Source organism: Anomalospiza imberbis, chromosome 8, assembly GCF_031753505.1.
Source record: "Anomalospiza imberbis isolate Cuckoo-Finch-1a 21T00152 chromosome 8, ASM3175350v1, whole genome shotgun sequence".
Classification (NCBI taxonomy): Eukaryota; Metazoa; Chordata; class Aves; order Passeriformes; family Viduidae; genus Anomalospiza; species Anomalospiza imberbis.
In genome coordinates, this window is record NC_089688.1 from 32,290,778 (window position 1) to 32,314,945 (window position 24,168).

The 24,168-nt window shown below is 48.9% G+C and overlaps 2 protein-coding genes across 3 annotated transcripts in view; both read right to left on the reverse strand.

The window, feature by feature from the left end:
* Positions 1-24,168, reverse strand: part of OAT (ornithine aminotransferase) — a 345,851-nt gene that overhangs the window by 108,840 nt on the left and 212,843 nt on the right. The window lies entirely within an intron of this gene.
* Positions 1-24,168, reverse strand: part of FAM53B (family with sequence similarity 53 member B) — a 45,644-nt gene that overhangs the window by 4,818 nt on the left and 16,658 nt on the right. For both annotated transcript variants that reach the window (XM_068198292.1, XM_068198293.1), the window contains 3 exons: positions 23,361-23,593; positions 20,277-20,328; positions 13,019-13,713 (listed from right to left, as the gene is read on the reverse strand). In XM_068198292.1, the coding sequence (XP_068054393.1) occupies positions 13,019-13,713; positions 20,277-20,328; positions 23,361-23,429 (816 nt within the window). In that variant the 5' untranslated portion in view covers positions 23,430-23,593. The remainder of the gene's footprint in view (positions 1-13,018; positions 13,714-20,276; positions 20,329-23,360; positions 23,594-24,168) is intronic.

Here is a 24,168-nt window from a genome sequence, read left to right on the forward strand (position 1 = left end):
GGGGCGGCTCAGGGAGCCAGGAAAACTTCAGTACCCAAGAGAGCATTGGTGACACAGCGTGACAGGGCTGCTGCCCGTATCTGCTCTGGCTGGCCCAATTCAGGACCGAACACACAGCCTGGGACACCACCTTGCTCCAAAACATCCCCACTGGCATTCCTAGGGAATTAGGCACGTTGGCTTGAGGGTTTTTTCATTCAAATCCAGGTGAGCTGGGAGAAACTCCGCCACAATAACTTACCCCAGGCTGTAAACGAAGATCACCCATTTACAGAGCTCCTAAGGGAGATGCAGGGGCTCTGCATCACACCCCAATCAGTTCTGAACAAATCAAAGGGCCTTGTGCTGAGCTGGACCCGTGGACCATTGCTCAGAGGCTTTGGGTGCTGCACTGCCCCATGCACACAGTTAAAGGTGCAGAGGCTGCTCTATCTAAACAGAGAAGTTCCTGCTGCCCCAGGAGGAGCTGGCCACTGCCCAAGCTGGGGGAAGCTACAGTTCACATGGCCTTCAGTCTCTGAAACCTTCAAAAACCCACAAGCCCCAAGCCCATGTGAAAAAAAGGGCATTTGTTCTCCAAGTACGCAATTGCACCCAGCCCTCACATCATCCTGGTCATATTCCTTTCTAATCCCAGCTGTGCCTCTGTCTTCTGGGTGCTGAGCATGCAACAGCTTCAAGCAGAGAGCTGCACGCTGTGGTTAATGGACAACTCATAATTACCACTGGAGAAGGCCCGAGGACATAGTAGAAATATTTTCTAAGCACTTCACAAAATTTGCAAGCATATTTCCAACAGTGATTTAGGCACTTGAAAAACCTAGGTCTCCTGAAAGTCAACAGCCCTCTCAGAAGTGCAAATCCCTTCTACAAACAAAACTCTGGCACTTTTGGGAATGTTCATTTTTCTCCTTAATCGAGCTCATCTCCTGGATCAGGCATTTCCCAGGGTTTTGGTACCCAGGTGTGGACATGCTGGGCTGCTACAGGTGGGATAGAGCAACCTGAGAGGATGGGAGATGCCCTCCAGTGCTTCAGAGGAGATGAGTGATTCCTGTGGTAGAGAATGAAGGAGGATGCAGACTGGAGAGTGACTCAACAGGTCCACAGCACATTCTTCCCATCCAAAAGAAAAGTGTTTCCAAGCTCGGACACACCTCAGAGAACAGCCATGAAGTTACTTGACTTTCAGGGAAATTTTGCATCTTATGGGACTTTGGCAAGAGAACCAAGCCAACGGGCTCGTTTTCCCTGCTCAAATCCACACGTTGCCATCCTTGAATCATTCCAGGGAGTGCAAGAGGATGGAAAACCCCTTCTGATGGTCCCGGTGCTGTGGCAGCTGCTGGTGGAGCAAGGCCACATGCAGAGGGTGCTGGGCAGAGACGCTTCCTCTGAGGCAGGTTTGACAGCTCAGAATGCAAGTTTTCACAGGCACTGGCTGCCACAAAATCCCACAGCTCACCTTGCCAGCAGCTGGGGTCAGGAGGGTCCCCCCAGGATGGTGATCACCAAGCCAACATTCCATGAGCTGGCTGTGGAGCAGCAGTGGATCAGCCACCACCATCAATGCAGTGTCTGTCTGCAGCCCTTCCAGAGTTCTTTGCTCATGTTTTATTTATTGTGTGAATTTAGCACGTGCTGAGGTGCTGAGCTGGAGAAACCGGGCGGTCAAGTCCTCTACTGATGTCAGAAAAGAGCAGGTTTGGTGGCACAATGCGGAGCTTGTTCCCCTTCTCCGAGCCTCTCCACAACCTCGGCCTCCAGTGCCCAACAAAAACGGGTATCAGGCACCTCACGTCCTGCTGGTCTCAGGGCAACTGTGGGAATCCAACACAGATGGCTTTTGGGAGACGTTTCTGGCCATCCTGACTTCACCCAGCGAGCACCTGTAACGCACCTTACACCAAAACCACATTTACTGACCACAAGGACCCGTTTTTGACAATTTGAGATGCTGTTTTTTCTTCCCCCAACCCTAAAGCTGCCTTAATCCAGCACGCTGGGCAAGCCCTCGGAGAGAAAATGAGGCATTGCTAATGGAAGTACTTGAAAAATCATCTAAAAATACATAAATAAGAAAATCTTGGTCACTTGGAATAAGCTGCAGGGTTGCTCCAGATCAAAGCCCTTCTTGCATGCTGGTGACCAAGCTGAGTCTACTTCTCCTTCCCACAGGGTCTCGTGATGCTCCACGCTGTGCAGGGACCAAGGCTACAATCAGAGAAGGCTGCAGGAATCCCCTCACATCCATTCTTTTCCTCAGGTTTTTCCTCCCCTTAGGCACGTGTCCCCATCAGGGATGGGGCTGCAAGCTGGAGAAATCCCTCAGCGACATTCCCTTGTCTGACTCCTCCCGTGGTGAAACACCCAGCTGTGAGCTCTTCCCCAAAACACATCCCTGCAAACGTGGTGGCTCTAGCAGAACAAACATCAGCAGGACTGTGATCCCTGTGGGCATCACGGCTTTTGCTCAAACACCTTTATTTTTTGTTTTTCCCCTCACCCTGCCAGGTGATTGCCGCAATTTTCCCGGGAAAGGTGTAACGCCACAAGCTGTCAGCAGCACCAGCCCTACCTCCCAAGCTGTCATCACCTCCTGTTAGCACACTGGGCTACAGCTGCTTCAGAAAGCTGAAAATAACCCGGTGCCAGAAGGGAAGGGGGAAGCGGGCAGCGAGCTCCATGTGGGAATGATGAACCTCCCGAGCCAGCAAAGTCACCTCCACTGGGGGATTCTCTGCCTGGCTCAGGTTTAATCCACTCTCCGAGGCAAACATCTCCTGTGAAACACCTCCAGCCAGAGTTGTTATCTTTATATCGTTATAAAGAAATGCTTTGGTTGTTTCATCACGGTAAATCCTGCCTGGCATTTGTGCCAGGGAAAGCACTCATCCGTGCTGCTGAGGAGGAGGGAGAGGTGCTTGAGACTGGAAAATGAGACTGGAAAATGGGTTTGACTTGGTTTTTAAGCTCTGTAGAACTTCATTATGGCAGCTGCTGTGATTTGGGCTGTGCACACACACACACATCACTCAGGTTCAAAGCTCTGTGCTGCCTTTGAGGCACCCACAATCTTCTCCAGCTCCATCCCCAGGCTGGTTTCCTGGTGGGTGGAGATGGAAGGGACATGGGGAGGGAGCTGCAGCAAGCACGGCTCGATCCCGAGGCTCCAATAACCAACTGTCCTCTTTACAACCAAGGAGCATCTCAGCAGCTTTGCCAGCAGGTCCAGGCCCTGGCACAAGCACATTCTCATGATGCCCCAGTCTCACCAGCAGCTCCCTTGCTGCAGTTTGGCCTCCCCAGAAAGAGGGAGACACAGCCACCTTGCCCCGAGGAGCTCTGGTGACCACTGCCACACGTGGCCTCCAATATCAACATTGCCTCTGGGGGAAGGTCAGGGGGCTTGCACTGACCCTGTGCTCCCACAGAAGGAGCTCTGAGTGATGAAGGGTTGGGAAAGAAATGCTGGAATAGCTGAGGAAGGAAAACACGGGAGGCAGTGGCGGGGAGTGTGAAAAGCAACAGGAGCCCGTGTGCCTGGTGCAGAGCAGAGCTGGGTTAGGCACAGTGCTGCCACGTCAGGGAGCTCAAACTCATCTGCTACTCTCTTTTCTTTAAATTTTTTATCTGTGGAGCCATTGAGTAGCTCACAGGCAGCCCCACAGCCTCCACCAGGCCAAGGTGCTACAGAACGTGCCTGCAGCAGCATCTCAGAACAGGGGATGGCTCCCTGCCCTGCTCCCTGGGGGTACCACATCCCTGCCCTGGTTTTCAGGGTCTGCCTTCCCAGCTTTTCCCTCCTCATTCACTAAGAACAACCTTTACTCAGCCCCAGTCCTCATTTTGGAACAGGCACCAGTGCTTATTTGGTGCATTCACAGCTTTAGCAGATAATTTTGCTTTTATTCTGTTTGGTGTGAAAACCAGCTTTCACGAGCAGGATCAGAAATGTCTGTTATCTTCCCAAGTCACTTCAGACCACAGTGTTAAACAAACAAAACCAAAAAAGCAAAGAAGGAGGCTTTAAGTCATTAGTTCTGATGCTGCCTTTGGAGCCCGTGGAGATAATCTGGGTTTACTCACAGTTCTGCTCTCTCTTTGGAGTATGTCACTGCCTCAGTGACAGACAGGATGTTCAGGGAGATTCCGTAAGTGCAAAAGAAAAAGCTGTTGTGTGACCCACCAGTGGGAATCTCCCTGGTGCTACAGAGCCCCCGGGAGAAGCTGGAGAGACAAATCCCAGGAATCACAGGGAAATACAGCAATGCAGGGAATGAGAGAGCAGTGAATGCACCCTGGGGCTCCACTGTCCCACCCGAGCTCAGCATCCCACAGCATCCCACACGTGGGGAGCCAGCCCCAGCACAGCCTCCCAACCCATTCCTAGTCATAATAATAATTGGAGGAAACCCTCATTTCCTGCCAAGAACAAATATTTTCCCTAACACACACCAAACCCTTTGCTATGAGCTGGAAAAATCCATTTGCTCAGACAGGTCACTAGTGATCACTGTATGTTTATTTATTTATTTACAGGCTGCCCTTCCCAGCCTCTCACCTCTGCCTTCTCCTCTGCATCCTCCTGGGATCCCTCTGGGGCACTGCAGGCCCTCTTAGAGTCCTAGATACTGAGAATTTTAAACTTTCTGTACTGACAGACTCTAACCCCCCAAGAAAACACTACATTTGACCTAAAGCCATAGAGAAAACTTCCTAAATTAATTAAGAACACTAAGATTACAAGTGCATAGTTTAATTAGAAGTATATAATATCACTAAATATAAAACCTAAAGTTTAAAGTTTTAAAATATAGTAAAATATATAAAACTAAAATAAAAATTTAAAAACAATAACTAATCCTTCTTCTTTACCTTCTTCTTCACCTTCTTCCTCATAAGTTTAAATAATATTTGATAATTAAACAAAAAAATCCACATTACAAGCTTCAAATAATTATCTATTAAATTAAAAATAAAAATAATTTAAGTATAATTTCTTAATTAAATAATTTAACCTTAAAAAACCTTATATAAAAAATAGCCAACCATTTTACAAGTTATGACTAAAATACTATAAAGCTCACAACTTATAAATGAAAAATAATAAACATCTAAACCAAAACACAAAATAGCATCTCTAACACTTCAATCCCAACCTTAACAAAAATTAAAAAGAAACCAAAAGCCAACAAGGCCCCTCATGCCAACACACCCAGCACTGCCAGGAGCCCAGTGGGGACAGTGGCAGGGCTGCTCTCCCTCTGATGGCTTTGCAATGCCATGGATTTCATGGAAAAGGGTGAACCCGAACCTGATTTGTCCCTAGAGCTGCCAAAACTCCAGGATTTGGAGTAGCTCATCTTTGGGGAAATTCAGTGATTTGACTGGTCCCAGGTTAGGACAAAACATCACTAATAAGGAATTATTCTTTTTTCTCAGCCCTATTCCGTTTCCATGCTTTATAATTTTCAGCACAGAAGTGACATTTCTGTTATGCCACTGTGGGTCTCACTTCAGGGACTAAAGGATAAGGCAAGACCTTATAAAAATTAAAACCAAACTTCACGTCACAGTCTCAGCAGCAGTGAAAAGAGAATAGCAGCAAGTAAAGGGATAAAATCACATTGCGGATGACCAAAAATCCAGAGTGTGTGGCACCTGCACCCACTGCCCCCACCTACCAAGACCTCCTGCAAATCCAATGCAGACTTGAAATACACCTCACTTTTCTGTCACAGCCTCAGCCTCGGGCTAACCCTGAGCATCTTTCTCTGGAAAGGAAAAATGAAGGGCCCTTATTTATTTATTTATTTATTATTTATTTAGCACCATTTCCTGAAATGCTTTGCCTTCCTGAAATGCTTTGGGAGATTTTTGCAAGGCAAGTGGTTCCAAGTAACTCCCAGTAGCTCCTATCTAACCCAGTAGCTCCTAGAGTGCTGGGGTTCTTTTGTAAACCATCATGAAAAATCCCTTTTGGCTTTTTTGAGCCAAAATGCCACTTTTGAGCCTGCTGACTCCTTCAAGGGTGAATGAATCCCTGTGCTTTCTAAAAGCTGGTTTTTGGAGTCACAGAGCACACAAGCCTGGGGATGGGAGGGTTAATCAGCACATGGTGAATCAGATGTGCATCCTCGGGATACAATTGGATTTTGTCCACGTTTGGGACAGACACTGCCCAGCTTTGTTTGTGTTCCCAGCCCTGTCCTCCCATGTGAGTGCAGCACTCAACCCTGCATCCCTGGGCCTCGTGGTGGGATGGAGCTGGGAGCAGGGGATGGAGGATGGAAGCAGGAGCAGGAGATACAGCCAGGAGCGGGGGATGGAATGGGATAGAACTGGGAAAGACCTTAGAGCCCTTTCCTGTGCCTGAAGGTGCTGCACTCGAGCTGGAGAGGGACTGTAGACAAGGGCGTGACAGGATAAGGGGGAATGCCTTCATACTCCCATAGGGCAGGGTTAGATGGGATTTTGGGAAGGAATCCTTCCCTGTGAGGATGGGCAGGCCCTGGCACAGAGTACCCAGAGAAGCTGTGGCTGCCTCTGGATCCCTGGAAGTGTCCAAGGCCAAGTTGGATGGGGTTTGGAGCAACCTGGGATAGTGGAAATTGTCCCTCCCACCTTAATCCAGGTTCTTTTGATCCTCACCCAAAGGCTTTTTCCCACCAAGCCACAAACTGACCTTTGCAGACTCTCATTCCTGTTTATTTAAAAAACACTGGGGCTTGGAAGCTGGAATCTCTCTTAGAAGTTACATCAATAGCAAGCTATTTCCTGGGATACGTATGGAATTTAAAACCTCCAGTTTTTTGCCTATCACTACATTTGGAAATATTTGTCACCGGCTCAAGTGGGTGCTGACGCCAACCAAGATCACTGCCACCTCTCCTGCCCTCTCCAGCAAGCCTGAAAGGTGTCAAAATTTAAACAGAAAATCTTCTTATGTGAAAATTAGAGATTTTTACCCCTCAAGAAAAAACTTGGGTGCTCAGAGAGGAGAGGTTGCTACTCCCACCCTGCAGTTTGAAACTTCTTCCCGCTCAGTGCCAAGACTAGCCTGAAACATTTCAAACTGGTGAGCTGCTTACTTCAGCTCTGGGAGTGTACAAACTCCTTTGTGCATGGATCCTCAGGGAAACTGCCAGCATTGCTAAGTTTGGAAGGGAAAACAAGGCAGAGGGGTCAGCCAGGCTCCCAGCCATCATGAGCATTACACACTGCACTGAGTCTGGAGACCCCCTGGATCTCCAGCCCAGGCTGGAGCTGATTTTAACTCTGAAAACCACAAGAACCACACATCCTCATTTCAGGGGGATGCTCCTGTGATCCCTGGTGCAGATGACTCCATCCTCTGAAGGCACGTGCTCCTCGTAGGGCAGTGAAGTCACCCCGTGAAAGGCTCTGTCTGTCCATGCAGCCAGGGAACAACGTCAATGGTCCCCTTGTGCCAGACCCTTCCCACGACAGGCACAAAGTCCTCTCTGTAGCTCACCCTCATCAGGCACACCCAGGGCTTCACCCTCACCACCTCCTCAGCTGTGCCCACTGCTGCCAGCACCCTCTCATCCACCCATCCCTCACAGGGAAGAAGTTATGAACCCATAACCACAGGATGATCTCCATGAGCCATGGAGATGCAGAGCGATATTGTATTTTAATTGCTTTATTTATTGTAGAGTAGCTACTCTCTGTCTCATATACTGCAAGACATTACATAATACAGAGCTTCACAGAGGAGAAATACTTTGAGAGCTACCCGGGAGCCCTCAGTGTTCATGGGTACAACCTTTGTAGAAAATTAAATGGATATTACAGAAAATTCAGGAGGAAAAGACCAGGAGTACAGCAATTGTTAGGAGAGATATAGCTCTTCAAACTGCAACTTCTCTGAAAGCTCACAAAGGGACTAAAACCTTGAAGAGCCATCAGAAAAGGGGCACAGGAGCCACCTCCAAGCCTTGATTTGCTACCAATACACAGATCCTACAGTATCTCACCACATCTGACAATTCCTGTCAGCAGTGCAAAGCCTTACATGCCACTGACATATTTGTGCCTTTCTTTTCATGGAAAGTTGTGTTTTCAAACTCTACAGCACCACTCTCCATTTCCAGCCAGGGCGAGTCCTGTCTGGGGTTTGTGCTGCAGGGAACATGGCTGGCTTAAACAAATACATATATACATTAAAATTAGAAAAATGGAATGGTTTGATTTGGAAGGAACTTCAAAGACCATCACATTCCAACCTCTGACTTAGGCAGGGACACTTTCCACTAGACCAGGCTGCTCCAAGTTGTATCTAACCTGCCCTTAAACATTTACATATATTCTTTTATATATATATATATAAAAACACATATCTAAAAATAAATTATCCATTTTAAAAACACATCTGTATCAAGGATAGCTGTGTTTGGAACTGTCCTAACACAAAAATTTTAGATGGCAGGAAGCAGAATGGGGAAGAGATAGCGAGGGCTCGCAGGGCCACAGCTGGGGGTTATTGCAAATTCCCACTGAGGGTGGCAGTCCCTGGTGTGAGGACGTGTCATGTGTCCCCTGCAGCTGCCCAGAGCCTGTGTGAAGGAAGGCAATCTGCACACACCAACATCAGGGCTGGCCTATGGCTCAGCTTCCCGTCGATGACTCAGCCAAGCCACCAAACCCAATGTTTGTGCTGCCACGAGATGTTTCAGCACACAACGCCCGAGATCCCAGGAAATGTTCACACCAGGATGTCAGAAAGCAGCAGATGTGGAGGTGGGACGTGTCAAGTTCCTCTGGAGAAGAATCCACCACACCACGGGGGAGGAAAACCCATTGGGTGTCTCTCCACCACACAGCATCCCTGGCACAGTGTCATTTTATTTTAGAAAATCCATCTTCTCACCTAATTCACCCAGATGCTTCTCTGAGTCACTTGCAAAGGGTAAAACCACTCATTCCTGCAAAAATCAGCCCAGCTGGGAGGACTCCTGGGGTCTAAGAAACCTTCTGTCACCTTTGTGATACTTCTCATTTCCCATTTATTTTAGATGCACCCACATCAGAAAAAGGGAAACCAGCTCTTTGGAAAACCTCCCAATTCACGGAAAAATCTGATCCCAACCAATTCTGATCCTGGCATGCCCTACAGACACAGTTCCTGGGGCTGTGAGGCCAAGAGCACTGATCCTGGGAAGGAGAGCAAGCAGCGAGGAGATTCATTACCACTCTGTCAGAACAACTGCTGGGATCAGGGAGGTGGGATGTGTCCTCCTTGGGCTTGTGCTTCACGTGGAAAGAAGGAATAAAAGCTGAGGATGGAAGGCAAGCCCAAACACTATACTGAAATGAGAGGATGGTTCATGTCCTCGTGTTAAGGAGGTCAGAGATGCCAGGCCAGGTACCCAAACTCTCCTTGACTGGGGTGAAGATAGAAACCAGCTTCTTCCCACCACACCTGCCTCCAGACTTGAGATAATTAAATGACACCTCATCGTCACCAACTCACCTGAGACCCCCCTGATCACTCCCAGTTTGAAGGCAAAGAGGCACAAGGCAGAGAGTTCATGTGCATTTAAAAGGAGCAGAAGGATTGTCATGGTGCCTGTGGCTTTTTAAAATTGTTTCTATTTCAATGACAACCATGTGCAGGGTTTGGTTTCTGCCCAAAGTTGAAGCCTGTCTGGTTTGGTGCCATATGAGCAAATAATAAAGGGAGGGATGTGGGCTCACCTTCCCTCTCTGGGCTATGGGAATTGCAGACAGAAGAGACACAACCAGGATTTTGAGGAATGAAAGGCAATATTTTCCTAAGTATTTTCCCTGTCAGCTTAACTTCAACATTTAGATTTCTCTCTTAATTAGCCCAGTTACGTAGCCATGTAATTGCTTCCAGGAGCGGCTCCCTTCCCTCCTGCCTGGCCTAAATATCCCTCCTGCTATGAAGAAAACATTTCTTTCAGGTCAAATTATTTTTATTTTGATTATGATACCAGGTTTCAGGCCTACAAACACACGTGGTTACCAGCACAAGTGAAAAATTAACCAATCTGCTGCCAGAGCCAGATGCTGATCCAGCACCCAGCACCTCAAAGCTCAGTTCCCACTTTGACAACAGCACCCAGGGACTCGGGGAAAGCTCCATGTCTCAGTTTCCCCACCTGAAAAGTGAATCCTTTGTGGATAACTGGAAAGTCCAGTCTGGACACTTTGGCTTTGCCCATTGCACACGAGGTGTTTCTACCCCATATAAACCCAGACTTGAGCACGCATGCAGCCGTAAAGACACTTTTTATTATTTCAGCTCTTCCTCTGAAATCACCCAACTTTGCATCTCCTGGGCTGGAAGCATTAAAAGCAGCCTGTGGGATACCCAAATGTGCAGCGTTTTCTCGAGCACATTTATTCCCTATGAGGAATTAGTTGGTTTCCCTGGCATTCCCATCCTGGGGAGGGCTCTGACCGTGCCCCACCAAAGGCAAGAATGCTCCCTGTGACTTGCCTCATCCTGCTCGTCCCTCTGTGCCAGTCCTCCCACGCCAAGAGCAGCCTGCCAGCGCTGCTCTCCACAAGCCCTCAGCTCTGAAACCCTGGCCCTTGCACGGCTTTGCTTTCACAGAATCACAAGGTTGGAAGAGACCTTCAAGATCATCGAGCCCAACCCCTTTCTTCCCACTCTGTTCCAGCCCTGCTGCCCACACCCAGCAGCACATCCCTGCCTTGGGGATTCACCAGCTGCCACGGGCACCTGAGCCTGGCTGGCTTTCCTGCCTGGAAACTCAAAATATCCATGGGAGCTGCTTGGACTGCATCCCACCGGGGAGTTCCTTAGTGATGCTGTTGTTGGTTGTTGGTTGTAGCAACCGCCGGGCGTTTGGCAGCGGCTTCGGCCACCCAGCCTGGACCAGAGGGACAGGAGGGGCTGGGAGAGGGGGTGCCCACTGACATCAGGAGAGATGCTGCACCAGGCAACCCCTTCCCCATTCCCACAGAGCTTGTGCCACACAGGGTGGAGCTTCCGAGCCTTTCCTTGTGGTATCACTTCTCCCAGAGGATGAACCACCCCAACACTGAGCAATGCTAAGTGTTCAGGCATTGCTTTCTCACTTTGGAAGATGTTTTGATGTGGGGGACAGCAGCCAGAGAAAACACAAGTATTCCTCAAGCTGAGGGTTTTCCAGGAACATGGACTGAGCTGCTTTTTGACATCCAAGTGATTGGATTTTTTGTCATCCTTGGATCACCCACCCATGTCAAAGCCATGGCCATCCAAATTATAAACATGTGCCTGGCCTCAGCATCCACTGGAGGGAAAGGGAAGCTCCTGCTGACCCTTAGGATCTCTAGGCCAAGCCCATTTTTTCAAACAAGCCAACAAACATTGGACTGACACAATGGAGAAGCTGCCTCAGAACATCCTCAGAGGGCAACAAAGATCTGTCCAGCCAGAGCCTGGACAGTCTCCTTCTTCCTTGTCCATCATACCAGACAACCACAGAATGGTCTGGACTGAAAGGGTCTCTAAAGTCCATCTCATTCCACCCTCTGCCATGGACAGGAACACCTTCCACTCGACTGGGTTGTCCCAAGCCCCATCCAACGAGGCCTTGAACACTTCCAGGGAAGTGAAATAATGCTTGTCTGCTTGTACAGAGAGAATCAGGGGGCAGCTGTGCTATTCCACCCTGTGACTAGTAAAATATAACAACACATATAGGTGGTTTTCACTGTCCATCCAGCTTATTATCTAATAAAATAAGCTTGGCATAATAATCACTGTTGTTGATGTGATTTATGAAAAGACAAGAGCAATCCTCGTGTTTTTTGCCTGATCTCACCAAAATATGTGACTCCTTCACCCTTTTTATCCTCCAAGCTCCTCTGGAGAAGGAAAAGATGATCTCTTCCTCCAACAATACCTCTGCACTCCTTCAAGCACTCTCTGCACTCCTTTAAACACAGAACATCATAAAATATCATGTTCTTGTAAGGCGAAAATGCACACACAATGTTGGATCTCACCCATATAGTGAATTTCTGCCAGCAGCTTCTCTGCAGACAACAAGGGGATGCCTTGCACCACACAGGCTTTGCTGGCCCCAGCACTACAAAAAGCCTTTAGGGCAAACAATCCCAACACAGATGACTCTGGGATGAAGCACAGCAGGCGATCACATGGAACTGAAACCATGGGGGAATTTTTAAGGCCAGCAGAAGGTGACAGCCCACCCTGGGAAGTGGCCAGGGCACCCCTGCTCCCACAAAAAGAACCCCGGGGCCTTCACACCCCCTTTATCTCCATTCCACACTGAGCTGATGGTGTCATTGACTTCGTGACTGTAAATTATTGATGTGGGAAATGTCAAATCATAAAACTGCAGGAAATCTTATGAGTGGGGAAGGGAAACATTGTCCTTCAATGCAGCCTCTTGCTCTGTCCCTGGCAAATGTCCAGTCACCTGGTCTAGCAGGGAGAGGATCAAGGACCAGAATCCTCCCCGATTTGTGCTTCAGGCCTGTTATCTGGCTCTGAGCAGCAGATCGAAGAGGGAGGTTGTGCTCTGTGTTTGCAACTGAAAATGAAACGTGATAACATCTCTAGAGTGGAAAATTACAGAGCCTAAGAGCAAGTAAAGCCTGTAGCAGTAAGAATTCGGCACCTGACAGAGCCAGGGCTGGGGGCCTTGGGGTGCTGCCTTCATCTCACCATGGCAGGCCCAAGGCTCCTCTCCCCTGAACTCAAAAATGTGGGGTTTAACACATTCCTCCTCAAAACCCATGCCAGGAGGAAATGACGACATGGTGCACTTGGCGTGCAAAAAACCAGCGTGGAAGAGAAACGCATGAATTTGCCAAAGAAATCCATTTCTAAGGGAACGGGTTATTCTGCCTGGGCAGCAGGATGTGTTTCCCCATAACACCCGCATTACTGTCCATGCCACACACCCACCCTGGAGGACGCTGAAGGCTCTCGAGCAAAGCAGAGAACACCTGAGCCCCTCGCAGGGACGGCCCCGCCGCCTCTTACCTGGGTCATCTTGGCGAGGTCCAGCGAGGGCCGCTCCTCCTGGACCTCCTCCGGCCTCCTCCGCTTGATTCCCACCTTTTTGTCGTTGAGGACGCAGGGCTGGGAGCGGCTGCGGGAGAGGCCGGCGGCGCGGCGGCCCAGCTCCGGCGTGGAGGCGGGCGTGCTGCTGGCCGAGGGCGCGCCGTACTCCGAGCAAGAGAAGCGGTCGTGCGAGCAGGACAGGGACCTCTGAATGTCCACCCTGTCTCCCCCGTGCCCTCCAGCAGCCGATTTCCTGGGCTGCCCGCCGCAGAGCGGGTTGGAGCGGGCGGGCAGGCTGAAGCTGGAGCTCCTCTGCATGGTGGCGAAGCCGTTGGAGTAGCGCTGCACGCTGCCGCCGCTGTAGCAGCGCCTCTTCTCCACCGGCGTCCACACCTTGGAGCCCAGGGGTCTCCACGAGGTCCCGCAGCCCGACATCTCATCCGAGAAGGACAGCGAGCGGCACTGGCGCTTGCTGGGAGGGGCGGAGGGGTGGCCGTGGGGGTCGCTGAGGCTCAGGTCCTTGATCAGGTTGGTGACGGAGCAGGTGCCAGCCGTGTCCCTCGGCCAGCGCGAGCCCTCCTCACCCTTGTCCGATAGGCAGTCCCAGATGCTGGCGCCCGGCTGCTCGAGCTGGAGTGGACATTTCCTGCTGAGATCTCTCCATCTGTCATTTTCTGGTTCAGAAAGGAGAAAAGAAAGGGAGAAAAAAAAAAAAGACAACACACACGAACAGGCATTAGCATTAGCGTTAATTAATTCTGCGACTCGCTTTCTACGTCCATAAACAAAAAGAGTAGCATATGGGACGTTTTCCAGTACAAATTAATTAACTCTTGGGATATGGTTTCCTGAACTGCCAGCAGAGCGGGTTGCGTGGTGTAGATGGAGAGAGAGACAAAGTGACAGTCCCAGCAAGAGCAAAACTGCTAGAAGAAGATAAAAACATGCCTCTGAATATTCCAGGTTGCACTAGCTAAGGGGAATTCAGCGGTGTAAAATGTTGTGGCTATTGGTTATCTCTGTGCTAAATCATGTCTCAGATGTGTGCGGTTTGTCCCGGGCTCCACAACTGACAATTGCCTGAATTTACAGCTGAATTTAAAAAACATGGAATCACAGAATCCCTGAGGTTGGAAAAGGCCTCTAGGATCAACCATTAGCTCAGCACTGCCAAGGCCAGCACTGCCCCACGTCCCCAAGGCTTTTAAATCCCTCCAGGGATGGGGACTCCACCACCAACCTGGGCAGCTGTGCCAGGGGTAGACAGCCCTTTCCATGAAGAAATTTTCCCTAAAATCCAATCTAAACTTCCCTTGGTGCAACTTCAGGCAGCTTCCTCTTGTTTTATTACTTTTTTACCTGGAAGGAGATTCCCACGTGGCTGCACCCTCCTGTCAGGGAGTTGTGCAGAGTGAGAAAGTGCCCCTGAGCCTCGTTTTCTCCAGGCTGAGCCCCCTCAGCTGTTTTTATCAGACTGGTGCTCTAGGCCCTTCCTCAGCTTCCCACGGATAGCCAAGGTGGAAGAGAGGATTAAGGAGGGTGATCTCATTCCCACACACATATCCCACTGACAGCAAAAGAAGAAAGCAAAGCACCCTCAGGGCTGGGCTGCCCTGCAAAGGACTAGGCTCTGGCTCTCTGCAGATACACCTTCAACGCTCAGCAGGAAAACCGTGGCAGGACAGCCCCGCCAGCTGCTGCAGTGGAAAAAAGTCATCAGCCAACAGCCTCTCCCCAGTGCCTGTTTTTGTGGTTGGCTGCTGCAAACAGAGCCCAGCCGTGCTGGAGAACCGCCAGTGCCAAGTTTCACATGGTTGTATCTAAACCAGGCAATATTTTGGGGGGCTTTTTGGGGTATTTCCACTCAGGCAACTAAGGATGAATTAAAAGCCGTGCCCAGCCTGCAGCTGCAGGTACCAGCCTGGTAGGGAAGATGCAATGGTGCAGAACACTTCTGACTAAGGTTTCAAGTCAGGAGATCAGATTTGGGGCCCCGTGCACTACTCCTGGCTGATTTTCCCATTTCTCCCTTCTCCAGCTGCTGCCATAACAGCTCCAGCCACGAACAGCCTGGCTCTGCCCGCAATAACCGCACGGCATTTCAACTGTTGCTCTCCTCATTTTAATAAACACAATGAAAAGTGAGAAATCTGCTCTAGACAACTCCATCTATGTTTAGATCTTTATTGTTTTTCCTCTGTACTATGCTGCCAGCAGAGAGATTTCTTGGGTCAGGTCAGCAGACAAAAGAAACAGAAATAGAAGCTGATTTTTCATGGCAAGCTGCCACGATCCTCTGGCCAGAGACTGTACAAAAGGCCTTGGTGAGGAGGATATGGGACACCTTCCTCTTTCACCCCTGCTTCAGCATGAACAGCTATAAATCTTCCAAACCTGGCAAAGAAAATGGTAAAAGCACCACTATCCCCAGCCCCAGCTTGGGGTTATTTGCTTTTCCCCTCACACAATGTAAGCTGGCACAACTTGACCCCTCTGAGTCCCCAGCCATCATTGACCAGTTCCAAAATACCAGATAGCCCAGAAAATGGGTTTTCAGTGCAAGTAGGAAGCAGGTTGCCCTAAAAAATTTGAAAATGAAGTAGTCTAAAGGCCAAGACCATAATTAAAGAACTCTGGAAAGCCTTATTGAGGAAAAGTAGCTGGCTTTCTGCTCAATTTTTAAAGACTAAGAGTCCCATCCTGTGCACGTTGATAACAATAATTGCACTGGAGCCATTCATTCTGCTGCAGTTAAACATGTATTCATTTTCTTAAACTACAAACCTCAGCCTGCTTTACCCTGAGGCAGCAATTTGTTCCAGGATAAAACCCACCACGAGAGCCCCTGGGTCTGCAAGTGAGCTGCCTGGCTGGAAAACTCTCCTTTGCCTGTTGGAGAACAGAGGGACAACCAGAGCACGCTGCAAGTGCAGCCTGAGGGGCTCTTGCCCTGCTTAACCAGGTCCTTCTTGGCTGTTAGTGTCCCTGGATGAAACAGCATCGTACTTCTGGATTTTGACTTAAAACTGCAAAAACCAGCACCGACACCTTAACAAAACCCAGCTGCTCTCTCACAAAGCCTTCGCCGCATCAAACAAACCCTCGTGGTGCTCGTGCACTGGAGTCACATCCCACAGCTGGGGAGATGGGCGTTGTCCCCCATCCTTGAGAGCTTTGCACTGCCCCACAGAGAACAGGATCCACCCTCAGATCATCACAGCCAGGTTTCCAAAGGCTGAGCTCCAGGATTTGCAGGAGCAGCCCACAAACACATGAGGCACTTTGCAGCTCAGTGATGGCCCTGGGCTTTTTAAATGACTGCTGTGCTCCTCTGGTGACAAAGAGTAAATTTTAATGACCACTCATAACCACAGAGAAGGGTGTAAAACCAAAACGCTGACACAACTTTAACTACAGTGACACAAATGTGCTGCTATAATATTTTTACAGTTCCTTTTTATACATAATGCATGATCCTTCTGCTCAAGTTTCCTCTACGTTCTTTTCCCATGAAATAATTTACATTAATACATAATTTATTATGGCAACTTGTAAAGCAATTAGAGGTTTCAATCAATTTTTCTTATCCTTTTTGGCAGATAAATTCTGTTTGGAACCTAACCCAAACATTTGTCTGTGCACAGGTGCACATCCAATTCCCTTTTTTTCCGTGTTGTTCAAGTGGAATTTTGGTCTCACAGTCCCTGTGCACAGGGGAAAAGGCAGTCTGCATTTTCCACTGTCCCCTGTTTATGTTCAGGAGATAATTTCTAAGTGTGGAACACATTTAATGGTTGTAATTAGCTGATGGCAATGCCAGGGAGCTTTCCTAGTGCAGAAATGAGATCAAAATATGATGGGCAGAGCTGTGCTTCAACGGGAAATGAAAACAACAGCCCCAAAATCTACTCTGGAGATTAAACACACCTGTGGGCTATGGGCTCCTTGTGCCAACAGCCTGCACAGGGGAGGGAAATCCCCAAACTTGACGTGAAATGTGCCCAGCTCTTCAACGGGATCCTCTGGAGAGGTGTGCCTGCTCCAGCCACACCTCACCACAATTCTCCCAGCAGCTTTTTCTCTCTGCAGAGTGACTCTGTTTGAATGTGCACCAAGATGCTCTACACTGATGGCCTTTCCAAAAAAAACCCCAAAAATTCCAGAAAGAGGAGGCATGCAAGCCTGGCAGGTGCTTTCAGGATGCATTCAAGGGCCATCACCCCATGAAGGGGTTCAAGGTTGGACTTGATGATCTTGGAGGTCTTTTCCAACCTTCATGATTCCACAAGCGGTTTTCCTCCTGGTTTCTTGGCTTTCCTCTGTCACTCCAGGATGGTGAAAAGCCACTTCCAAGAACGAGCTGTGCAACAGTGAGCCCAAGGCTGCAGCCCTGCCCTGGCACGCTCGGAACGATGGTGCTGCCAAATGTGTTGGAGGAGTGACGTGAGAGTGCCAAAGGACAGACAAACTGACCTGAGTGCCCCATCCCTCACCCTGCTCTGCTGCAGCACCCTAGGAGGACAAACTCTGAGAGCCCTCCAAGGGAAAATGGAAATGATGGCGGCTTTGAAAAGAGCACTTCGCAGAGGATGAGTGCAGGATCTGTCCCCAGTGGGCTCAAAGCCATCCTCCTCCTCCTCTTCCTTCTCCTCCTGCCTTTTACAATCAGGGCCAGGACTGGGATCCTGCATGTGCAAGCACCTTGTCACTGCTTCAGTAAAACCCTGCCTGCAGCTTCCCTCAGAGATAATTTCTTGCTTACGCAGAAAGCAGGAGATCACGGCTGTCAGCACATGCCTACTGAGCTTCTCTTACCAGGTCAGGTTGGAGAGGGCTTGGAGCAGCCTGGGACAGCGGAAGGTGTCCCTGCCATGGCCAGAGGTGGAGTGAGATTATCTTTAATGTCCCTTCCAATTCAAACCATTCTGGGATTCTATTACTTTTGACTTCCTGTATTGGTATTTTTCTGTCTTTGGGTGGATAGCAAAGGACATGGGCAGGGACACTTTCCACTATCCCAGGTTGCTCCAAGCCCCATCCAACCTGATTTTGAACATTTCCAGGGATAGGGCATCCACAGCTGCTCTGGGTAGCCTGTGTCTGGCCCTCACCACCCTAATGCCACAATGTTCTAATATGCCATCTTTTTCTAGCTCAGATATTTTCAGTGGGGACCTGCCACGGAGACCGCTGAGGAAGGAAAAGGGAAAAAAAGGAGGGGAAAAAAAACCAAACAGCAAACTATCCATCAACAGGACAACTCTTACACTCCTGGGTGTTTCAAGGACCCATGAAGGAGAAGAGAAAGCGGTAGTTGTTGAATTTATAGTTTTAGGCATTTCACCTTTAATCTTCCTCCAGGCAAAGGGCTATACAGAGATAAAACCCAATCTTTTTAGTAATATTATCATTTCACTGGCAGAAATATTTCTCACAAATCTAAAAGCCAAAAGATTATTTAGGTCACCCTGAGAATTGGACCTAACCATGCATCATCCAATATATCAAGTCTTTAAGAATGTTTACTCAATATACTGAGTTTGGTTACAATCTATAATCCATTTTCAGATTCTTGCAGTGTTTAGTACTTTACAAGAAAAACTCCAGGGTTTGGATGATGCTCTCCCTGGCAGAGGCTGGGCTTCCTTCTCCCCTGCTGCCCCATGGCCACAGGGTCCAGAAATAAACTGCCTTCCTGCCCAAAGCTGCCCTCACCCCAAAGGTAACAGAAGGGATATTTTCTAAGATTCTCTTTTATCTAAACCCCCCCCCCAAAAAATCAGCCAACTTCCCTCCAAACCTCTCACATAGATAGGACTATGAGTCTTTGCCTCATGTTGTCTGTGCTACCAGTCCAAACTTTGCTGTGTTTATTTATCTCAGTGCTTTCCACTGACAGGGACTTGGCCCTTTGACATATAATATTCCCCAGGTTTTGCATTTCAACGGTAACTTATGTAAAAAGTCAAGCAAGTTTTCATCCTGGATTAGTCTGTGACTGTGGCCCGCATTTGGGGACATCAAGAAGAACACTCAGGGAAGATAACTAAAATGAAACCCAAGCTAAGCAATGCCCTCACATGAGGGAAGGACAGGCTCCTCTTGACTGGGCACAACAGAGACCACTGCAGGGCAAGCTGAGGTCAAGGAGGTGACATTCAGCTCCCTCAGAAGAAGGATAATTTGGCAGAAGGCTCGGTGAAAGCTCTTACAGACAGGCTGCTCCTCAATTAGGCAGAGACTCTGCGTATCTGCTGAAGAGCCTGCCAGTGCCACAGCGCAAGACAAAACCATCTGATTTGGGTTCTTTGTTCCCCACTCGTGTGTGAAAGGCAGGGGAGAGGGAACGGGCTGTCTCTATCCCTTCTTCACTTTGAAGCTTGTGATTTTCATCTGAAAAAAACACAAATGCTCTCCATGTCCCCACAGTGCCAGTGGCTGGAGCTATCAGAGAGCTTGGGAGACATCTCCTGTCAGTGCATGTGCCCGGCTCTCATTAACGCTAATGAGAGCTGTGTCCATGAAGAAAAGGGGCAGCCTCTTTGTCTGGGGAGGATTGGCTTTCACAGCAAGGAGCTTGGCTCAAACTTGACCTACAATTTTAATTGGGTTTTGAGGCCTCGCCCAGTGATTTGCTCCCTGCTAGGAACGCCAAAGGGAACAACACAACAGCACATCCTCTGGCACTATCGGTTTTTCAGGATCATCAGCCAAGGCAACAATCCTCCATCCATTTTGGTGGCTGTTCAGCATAAAAACTGATAGCAAGCTCTGACATAAATGGTATCAAACATATTATATCATGGTTACTGTCAACAGCAAAAATGAGACATTTTCCTTATTGTTTGAGGCCTGTCCAACCACTTTGTGCCAGGCGGTAGAACATCTCAGTGATAATGCTGTTATTTGTTGCTTGCATCGTGAAAACAGTCAAGAACCACAATCTTGGGCTGGATTCTCAAACACAGCCTCACATCCCAAATGTTTATCAACTCAACTCAACTAAAAACAAGCAGATGTATCAAAGGGGAGGGGAAGGGAGATGAGCAATTCAGTTAGCAATGGCAACAGGGCACAACAAGCATCTCTGGGGAGGAGAGTGACACAGGTGTGGTGGGGTGGGCTGCAGGGGAGTGGTTTTGGAGACATCCAAAAGTCAGAACATCTTCCCACCCATCACTGTGAGGAAGGGGGAGCGGAGGTGGGGGAAACACGGAGAGAAGTTTCTGTTACTTACCCATCACGCCACAGGAGAAGAGGGTAGGTCCTTGACTCATCTTTGGAGTGTGCTGCAAACAACCAGAAAAACTATTCACTTCTCAAAGACTCGACCTGGGCACCAGACACCCCCCTGCCTCCAGCCTGGCCAAAGCCTTCCACGGCCCTGCTCCATCTGGGGACAGACCCAGTCACCTTTCCTCAAGGAAATCAACTTTAAACTCTGTGCAGAGTCCTTGTCCAGGCCTCAGCTTGCAGATCAAGGGTCCTGCAGCCAGCCCTTCCCTCGGGGAAGAGCTGCAGTGAGGTCCCAAAACTCTGGAGAAACTAAAATGGGAGCTGCAATTCAGTGGTAATCCTGGATTGGGCAAGAAAGGAGCAAAAGTGATACCTTGAATCTCATCCAAGCCCATTAAGGCCTCCCCATCTAGGTACATAGCAGCTATTTAGCTTTTTCAAGCATATAATGTGTTTCTAAAGCAAGGCATCCTCACCTCAGCACTTCTGGGGAGTCTGTGCTCAGATTGTGCTGATTTGCACTAAAAATAGGGGGAAATGCCACTGCATGGGTACAAAATAATCCTGGTTGCTGTTCACACTCTTTTTTTTCCTCAAGAATTTTCCTCTTGACAGAGTAAAAGACACCATCAGACTTCTAAAAATGAGCATGGATGGGTTCACATATAATAAATCAATATGTTATCCACAGCTGCATGCCATTTCAGCTATGCCTGCAAAAACACACTTTCATGCTAATTGTTCCTTTATTATCCCTAAAAATATCCATATTCTGGCTTCTGAAGTGTCTATCCTGGCAACACTATCCCATCTGACTGAGGCTTTACATCATCTGAGGGAAGCACCAGCACGGCCCCCACGTTCATCTGCCCTGCCATAATTGTGTTTTATCTGGCATTAGGCCACTGCACTCACACCTTCCCTCCTGATCCATGTTTTACACGTTGCCTGCTCACATGACTATGGAATTTCACAATGGTTTGGGTTGGAAAGGACCTTAAAGACATCCAGTTCCACCTGGGAAGGGACATCTTCTATGCATCCAGGTTGCTCCAAGCCCCATCCAACCTGGCCTTGGATATTTCCAGGGATGGGGCAGCCACAGCTTCTCTGAATCTCCTGAATCTCCAGTGCATCATTAGGACAACAACAACAACAATAATAACAACAATAACAACAATAAGGTACCAAATGATGGCACCTGAGCAATCCAATAAAGGCTCCCACTTCATACACAGAATGCTGGAAATACTGAGTGTAGAGGGATAGGGAGGCATAAAACAACTACAGGGTGTAGATGTGGAGAAGGTAAATAAGGGTCAGTCACCTTTGGGGCAAGTGCCACTTTTCTAGGCAAAGTTAGGATATCTCTTTATCTGTCAAGCCCCAAGTTATGATCCATCAGCAGAATTAATCAGGAGGCAGAGAGGACAGGCAGCTGTCTCCAAGGAGCAGCCAAAGTGGAGCAAAGATGGAAGTGGGACAAGCCCCAGAGAAGGCAGGGGCCGTGTCAGTGCACATCTGTGTGCCAGCCCCAGAGAGCAGACACTGTCTGCAAAGGCAGGAGGGAGAGGAGCCTGGCACATGTCCCATATCGAGTATAATTACCATTTTGTAAGAATTTTCTCTTCATACCAAATTGGGAGCTGAACCAAAGGAGCCCACTGGCTGTTGGCAGGAGATACTGCCCCAGTGCTCAGGCATTTATTTCCTTTGGGTTTCGCTTTTTGGCCTTCCCCATGAAGTCAGCAGAAAAACTCTTGCTTTCTTTAGTGGATCAGCCTCCTTGTGAGGCTTGCCTTGTGGATTTAACAATCCAGGCAACCCAGCAATTCACCTTGTGTACCCAGGACTGTCCCTGCACTCCTGACCCAGCCCTAGAGCTGTGGGAAGCTCTTGGCAAACATGCGAGGGCAAAGTTTTGTGTTACAGCTCTGCATCTCCACCACCTGCCACCCCGAGCACCCAGCCCTTCTCTTAGGAGTAGAAGAAATTACTCTCATCTGCCTCTCTGCAGCCAGTTCCCCTTCTCCTGCCCCAAACAGTTCCCTGGGCACAGCTGGCATTGAAAGTTCAGGCTCCCCCCTTCCCACCATGAGCAACAGCCATGGGAGATGCTGACTTCCCAGCAGGAGCTAACACTACAGCAAGGGTATTTTTTAATGTATCAATACCCTTCCAAAATTTCACCCTTTTAAGGCAGTATTTTCCACTGCCTCTGGCTTGCTCACCTTCTCCTCTGCCCTTCACTGCCAGGGCTGCCTGCCTTCATGCCAGCACACTGTGCTCTCTGCCTGGGAAGCCCAGCTGGACAGATGAAGTCTGTCACCCTCAGCAAACTCAGGCATTTATATTTCTTTTATGTTCAGAATGCCCATTTATGGCTCATCCTGCCAGATGCTTCCTTATGTGCTCCTGCAGGCCCTTATCTGAGACTCTCAGAGCCTTTGGTCGAGTTTCTTCTCAGACCATGCCCATGTCTCCAGGAGAACAGCCACAACCAGCCTTGCTCTGATGGCTCTCCATCACCCTGCACCTCCTTCTCCTTTGCTCTGACCCTGCCTCCAGCTGTGTGTGCCCTACCACAGGTACACTCACCTCTCACAGCATCCTTTAGTTTGTTTGCCACCCCTAATTTGTTTTTTTTTTTTTTTCTGTTGTTGCCTGCTTATTCAGCATGTTGGATCTGCACCTCTCCAGGCTCCCAGAGAAATTAACTACCACAGCACTGCCCTTCACCATCTCCCACTTAATCCTGCTTCCCACTCGCTCATCCTCCTATTAATGATGAGCATCTGTTCGCTGTCGGTGAAGCAACTTCTCACCTGTGTTATTCACAGCATTGATTTGATTTTTTGTACTGTTTATCCCATTTGGTGCTTACTGAAATCCACATATGCAAAAGCCACAGCACTCCAATCACTCACTAATCACCTGCTCCTTGGATATTAATGCAGCTTTGTAGAAATCAGTGCTACAAACCACCTAAAGATCCATCCCTGCAGGAAAGAAAACCCTTATTACAAAGCTACAGCAAAGTTCTTGGCAGTAAAACAGTTTTGAACAGAGATTTCACAAAGCTTACCAGCTCAGTCCTGCATGTTACGGAGTCAGCACCTTTGTTTTCCCGAGTTTTGGTTAAGATCATCACCATGGTAATGCAGTCCTGCCTCGGAGTCCATCAGGGTCCAGGCGAAGGGTGCTGGCAGCTGGGGGCTGGCAAAGCTCCTCTTTCAGTCCATGGTGCCCCAGGAGAGGCTGGGCCCTGCCGGCTCCTCGGGGGATGCGCAGGGACAGCCCCGGGCTCTGGAAAGCTCCCTGCACAAAGAGAGAGAGGAACAGCTTTAGGGGACCTGCCTGGAGGGTGGATGCACTGGGCAAGGGGCAAGCGCTGCCCAAAAAACACCCTGCTGGTGGTTGCTTGAGGGCTGTGTTTATTTTAGGATCTTAAACATTGCGGGTGTCCCTCTGCTGCCCATCAGCACAGGATGGGGCACTCAGAGGAGCTGTTGGAAGCACACAAGATACACAAGGTCATCCATAGGGACACAAGTATTTCAGTCAAATTAATAAAGTTTCCTCTGAATTCTCCATTTGAAGAGGGGACTCGCATCCCCTGTATTGAAAATACAAAAGATATCAAAAGAAAAGCTCATTAAAGCTCCAGGGTTGATCTCACAGAAACCCTTTGCCCCCAGAGCAGCTGGGAGCAGATGTCCAGCAGAAAAAGCCTCTCCAGCATCATTATGGCTGTGAAATCCCCTGGATGCACCTATCCCACCCCAGTCACTCCATGATTCCCAATCTGTGAAGAGTCCTTTAGGGAAAAACACAAGGCAAAGAGGAAGGAAATCCTAAGGGCCACACCATGCCTCTTATCTTCACCTGTTTCT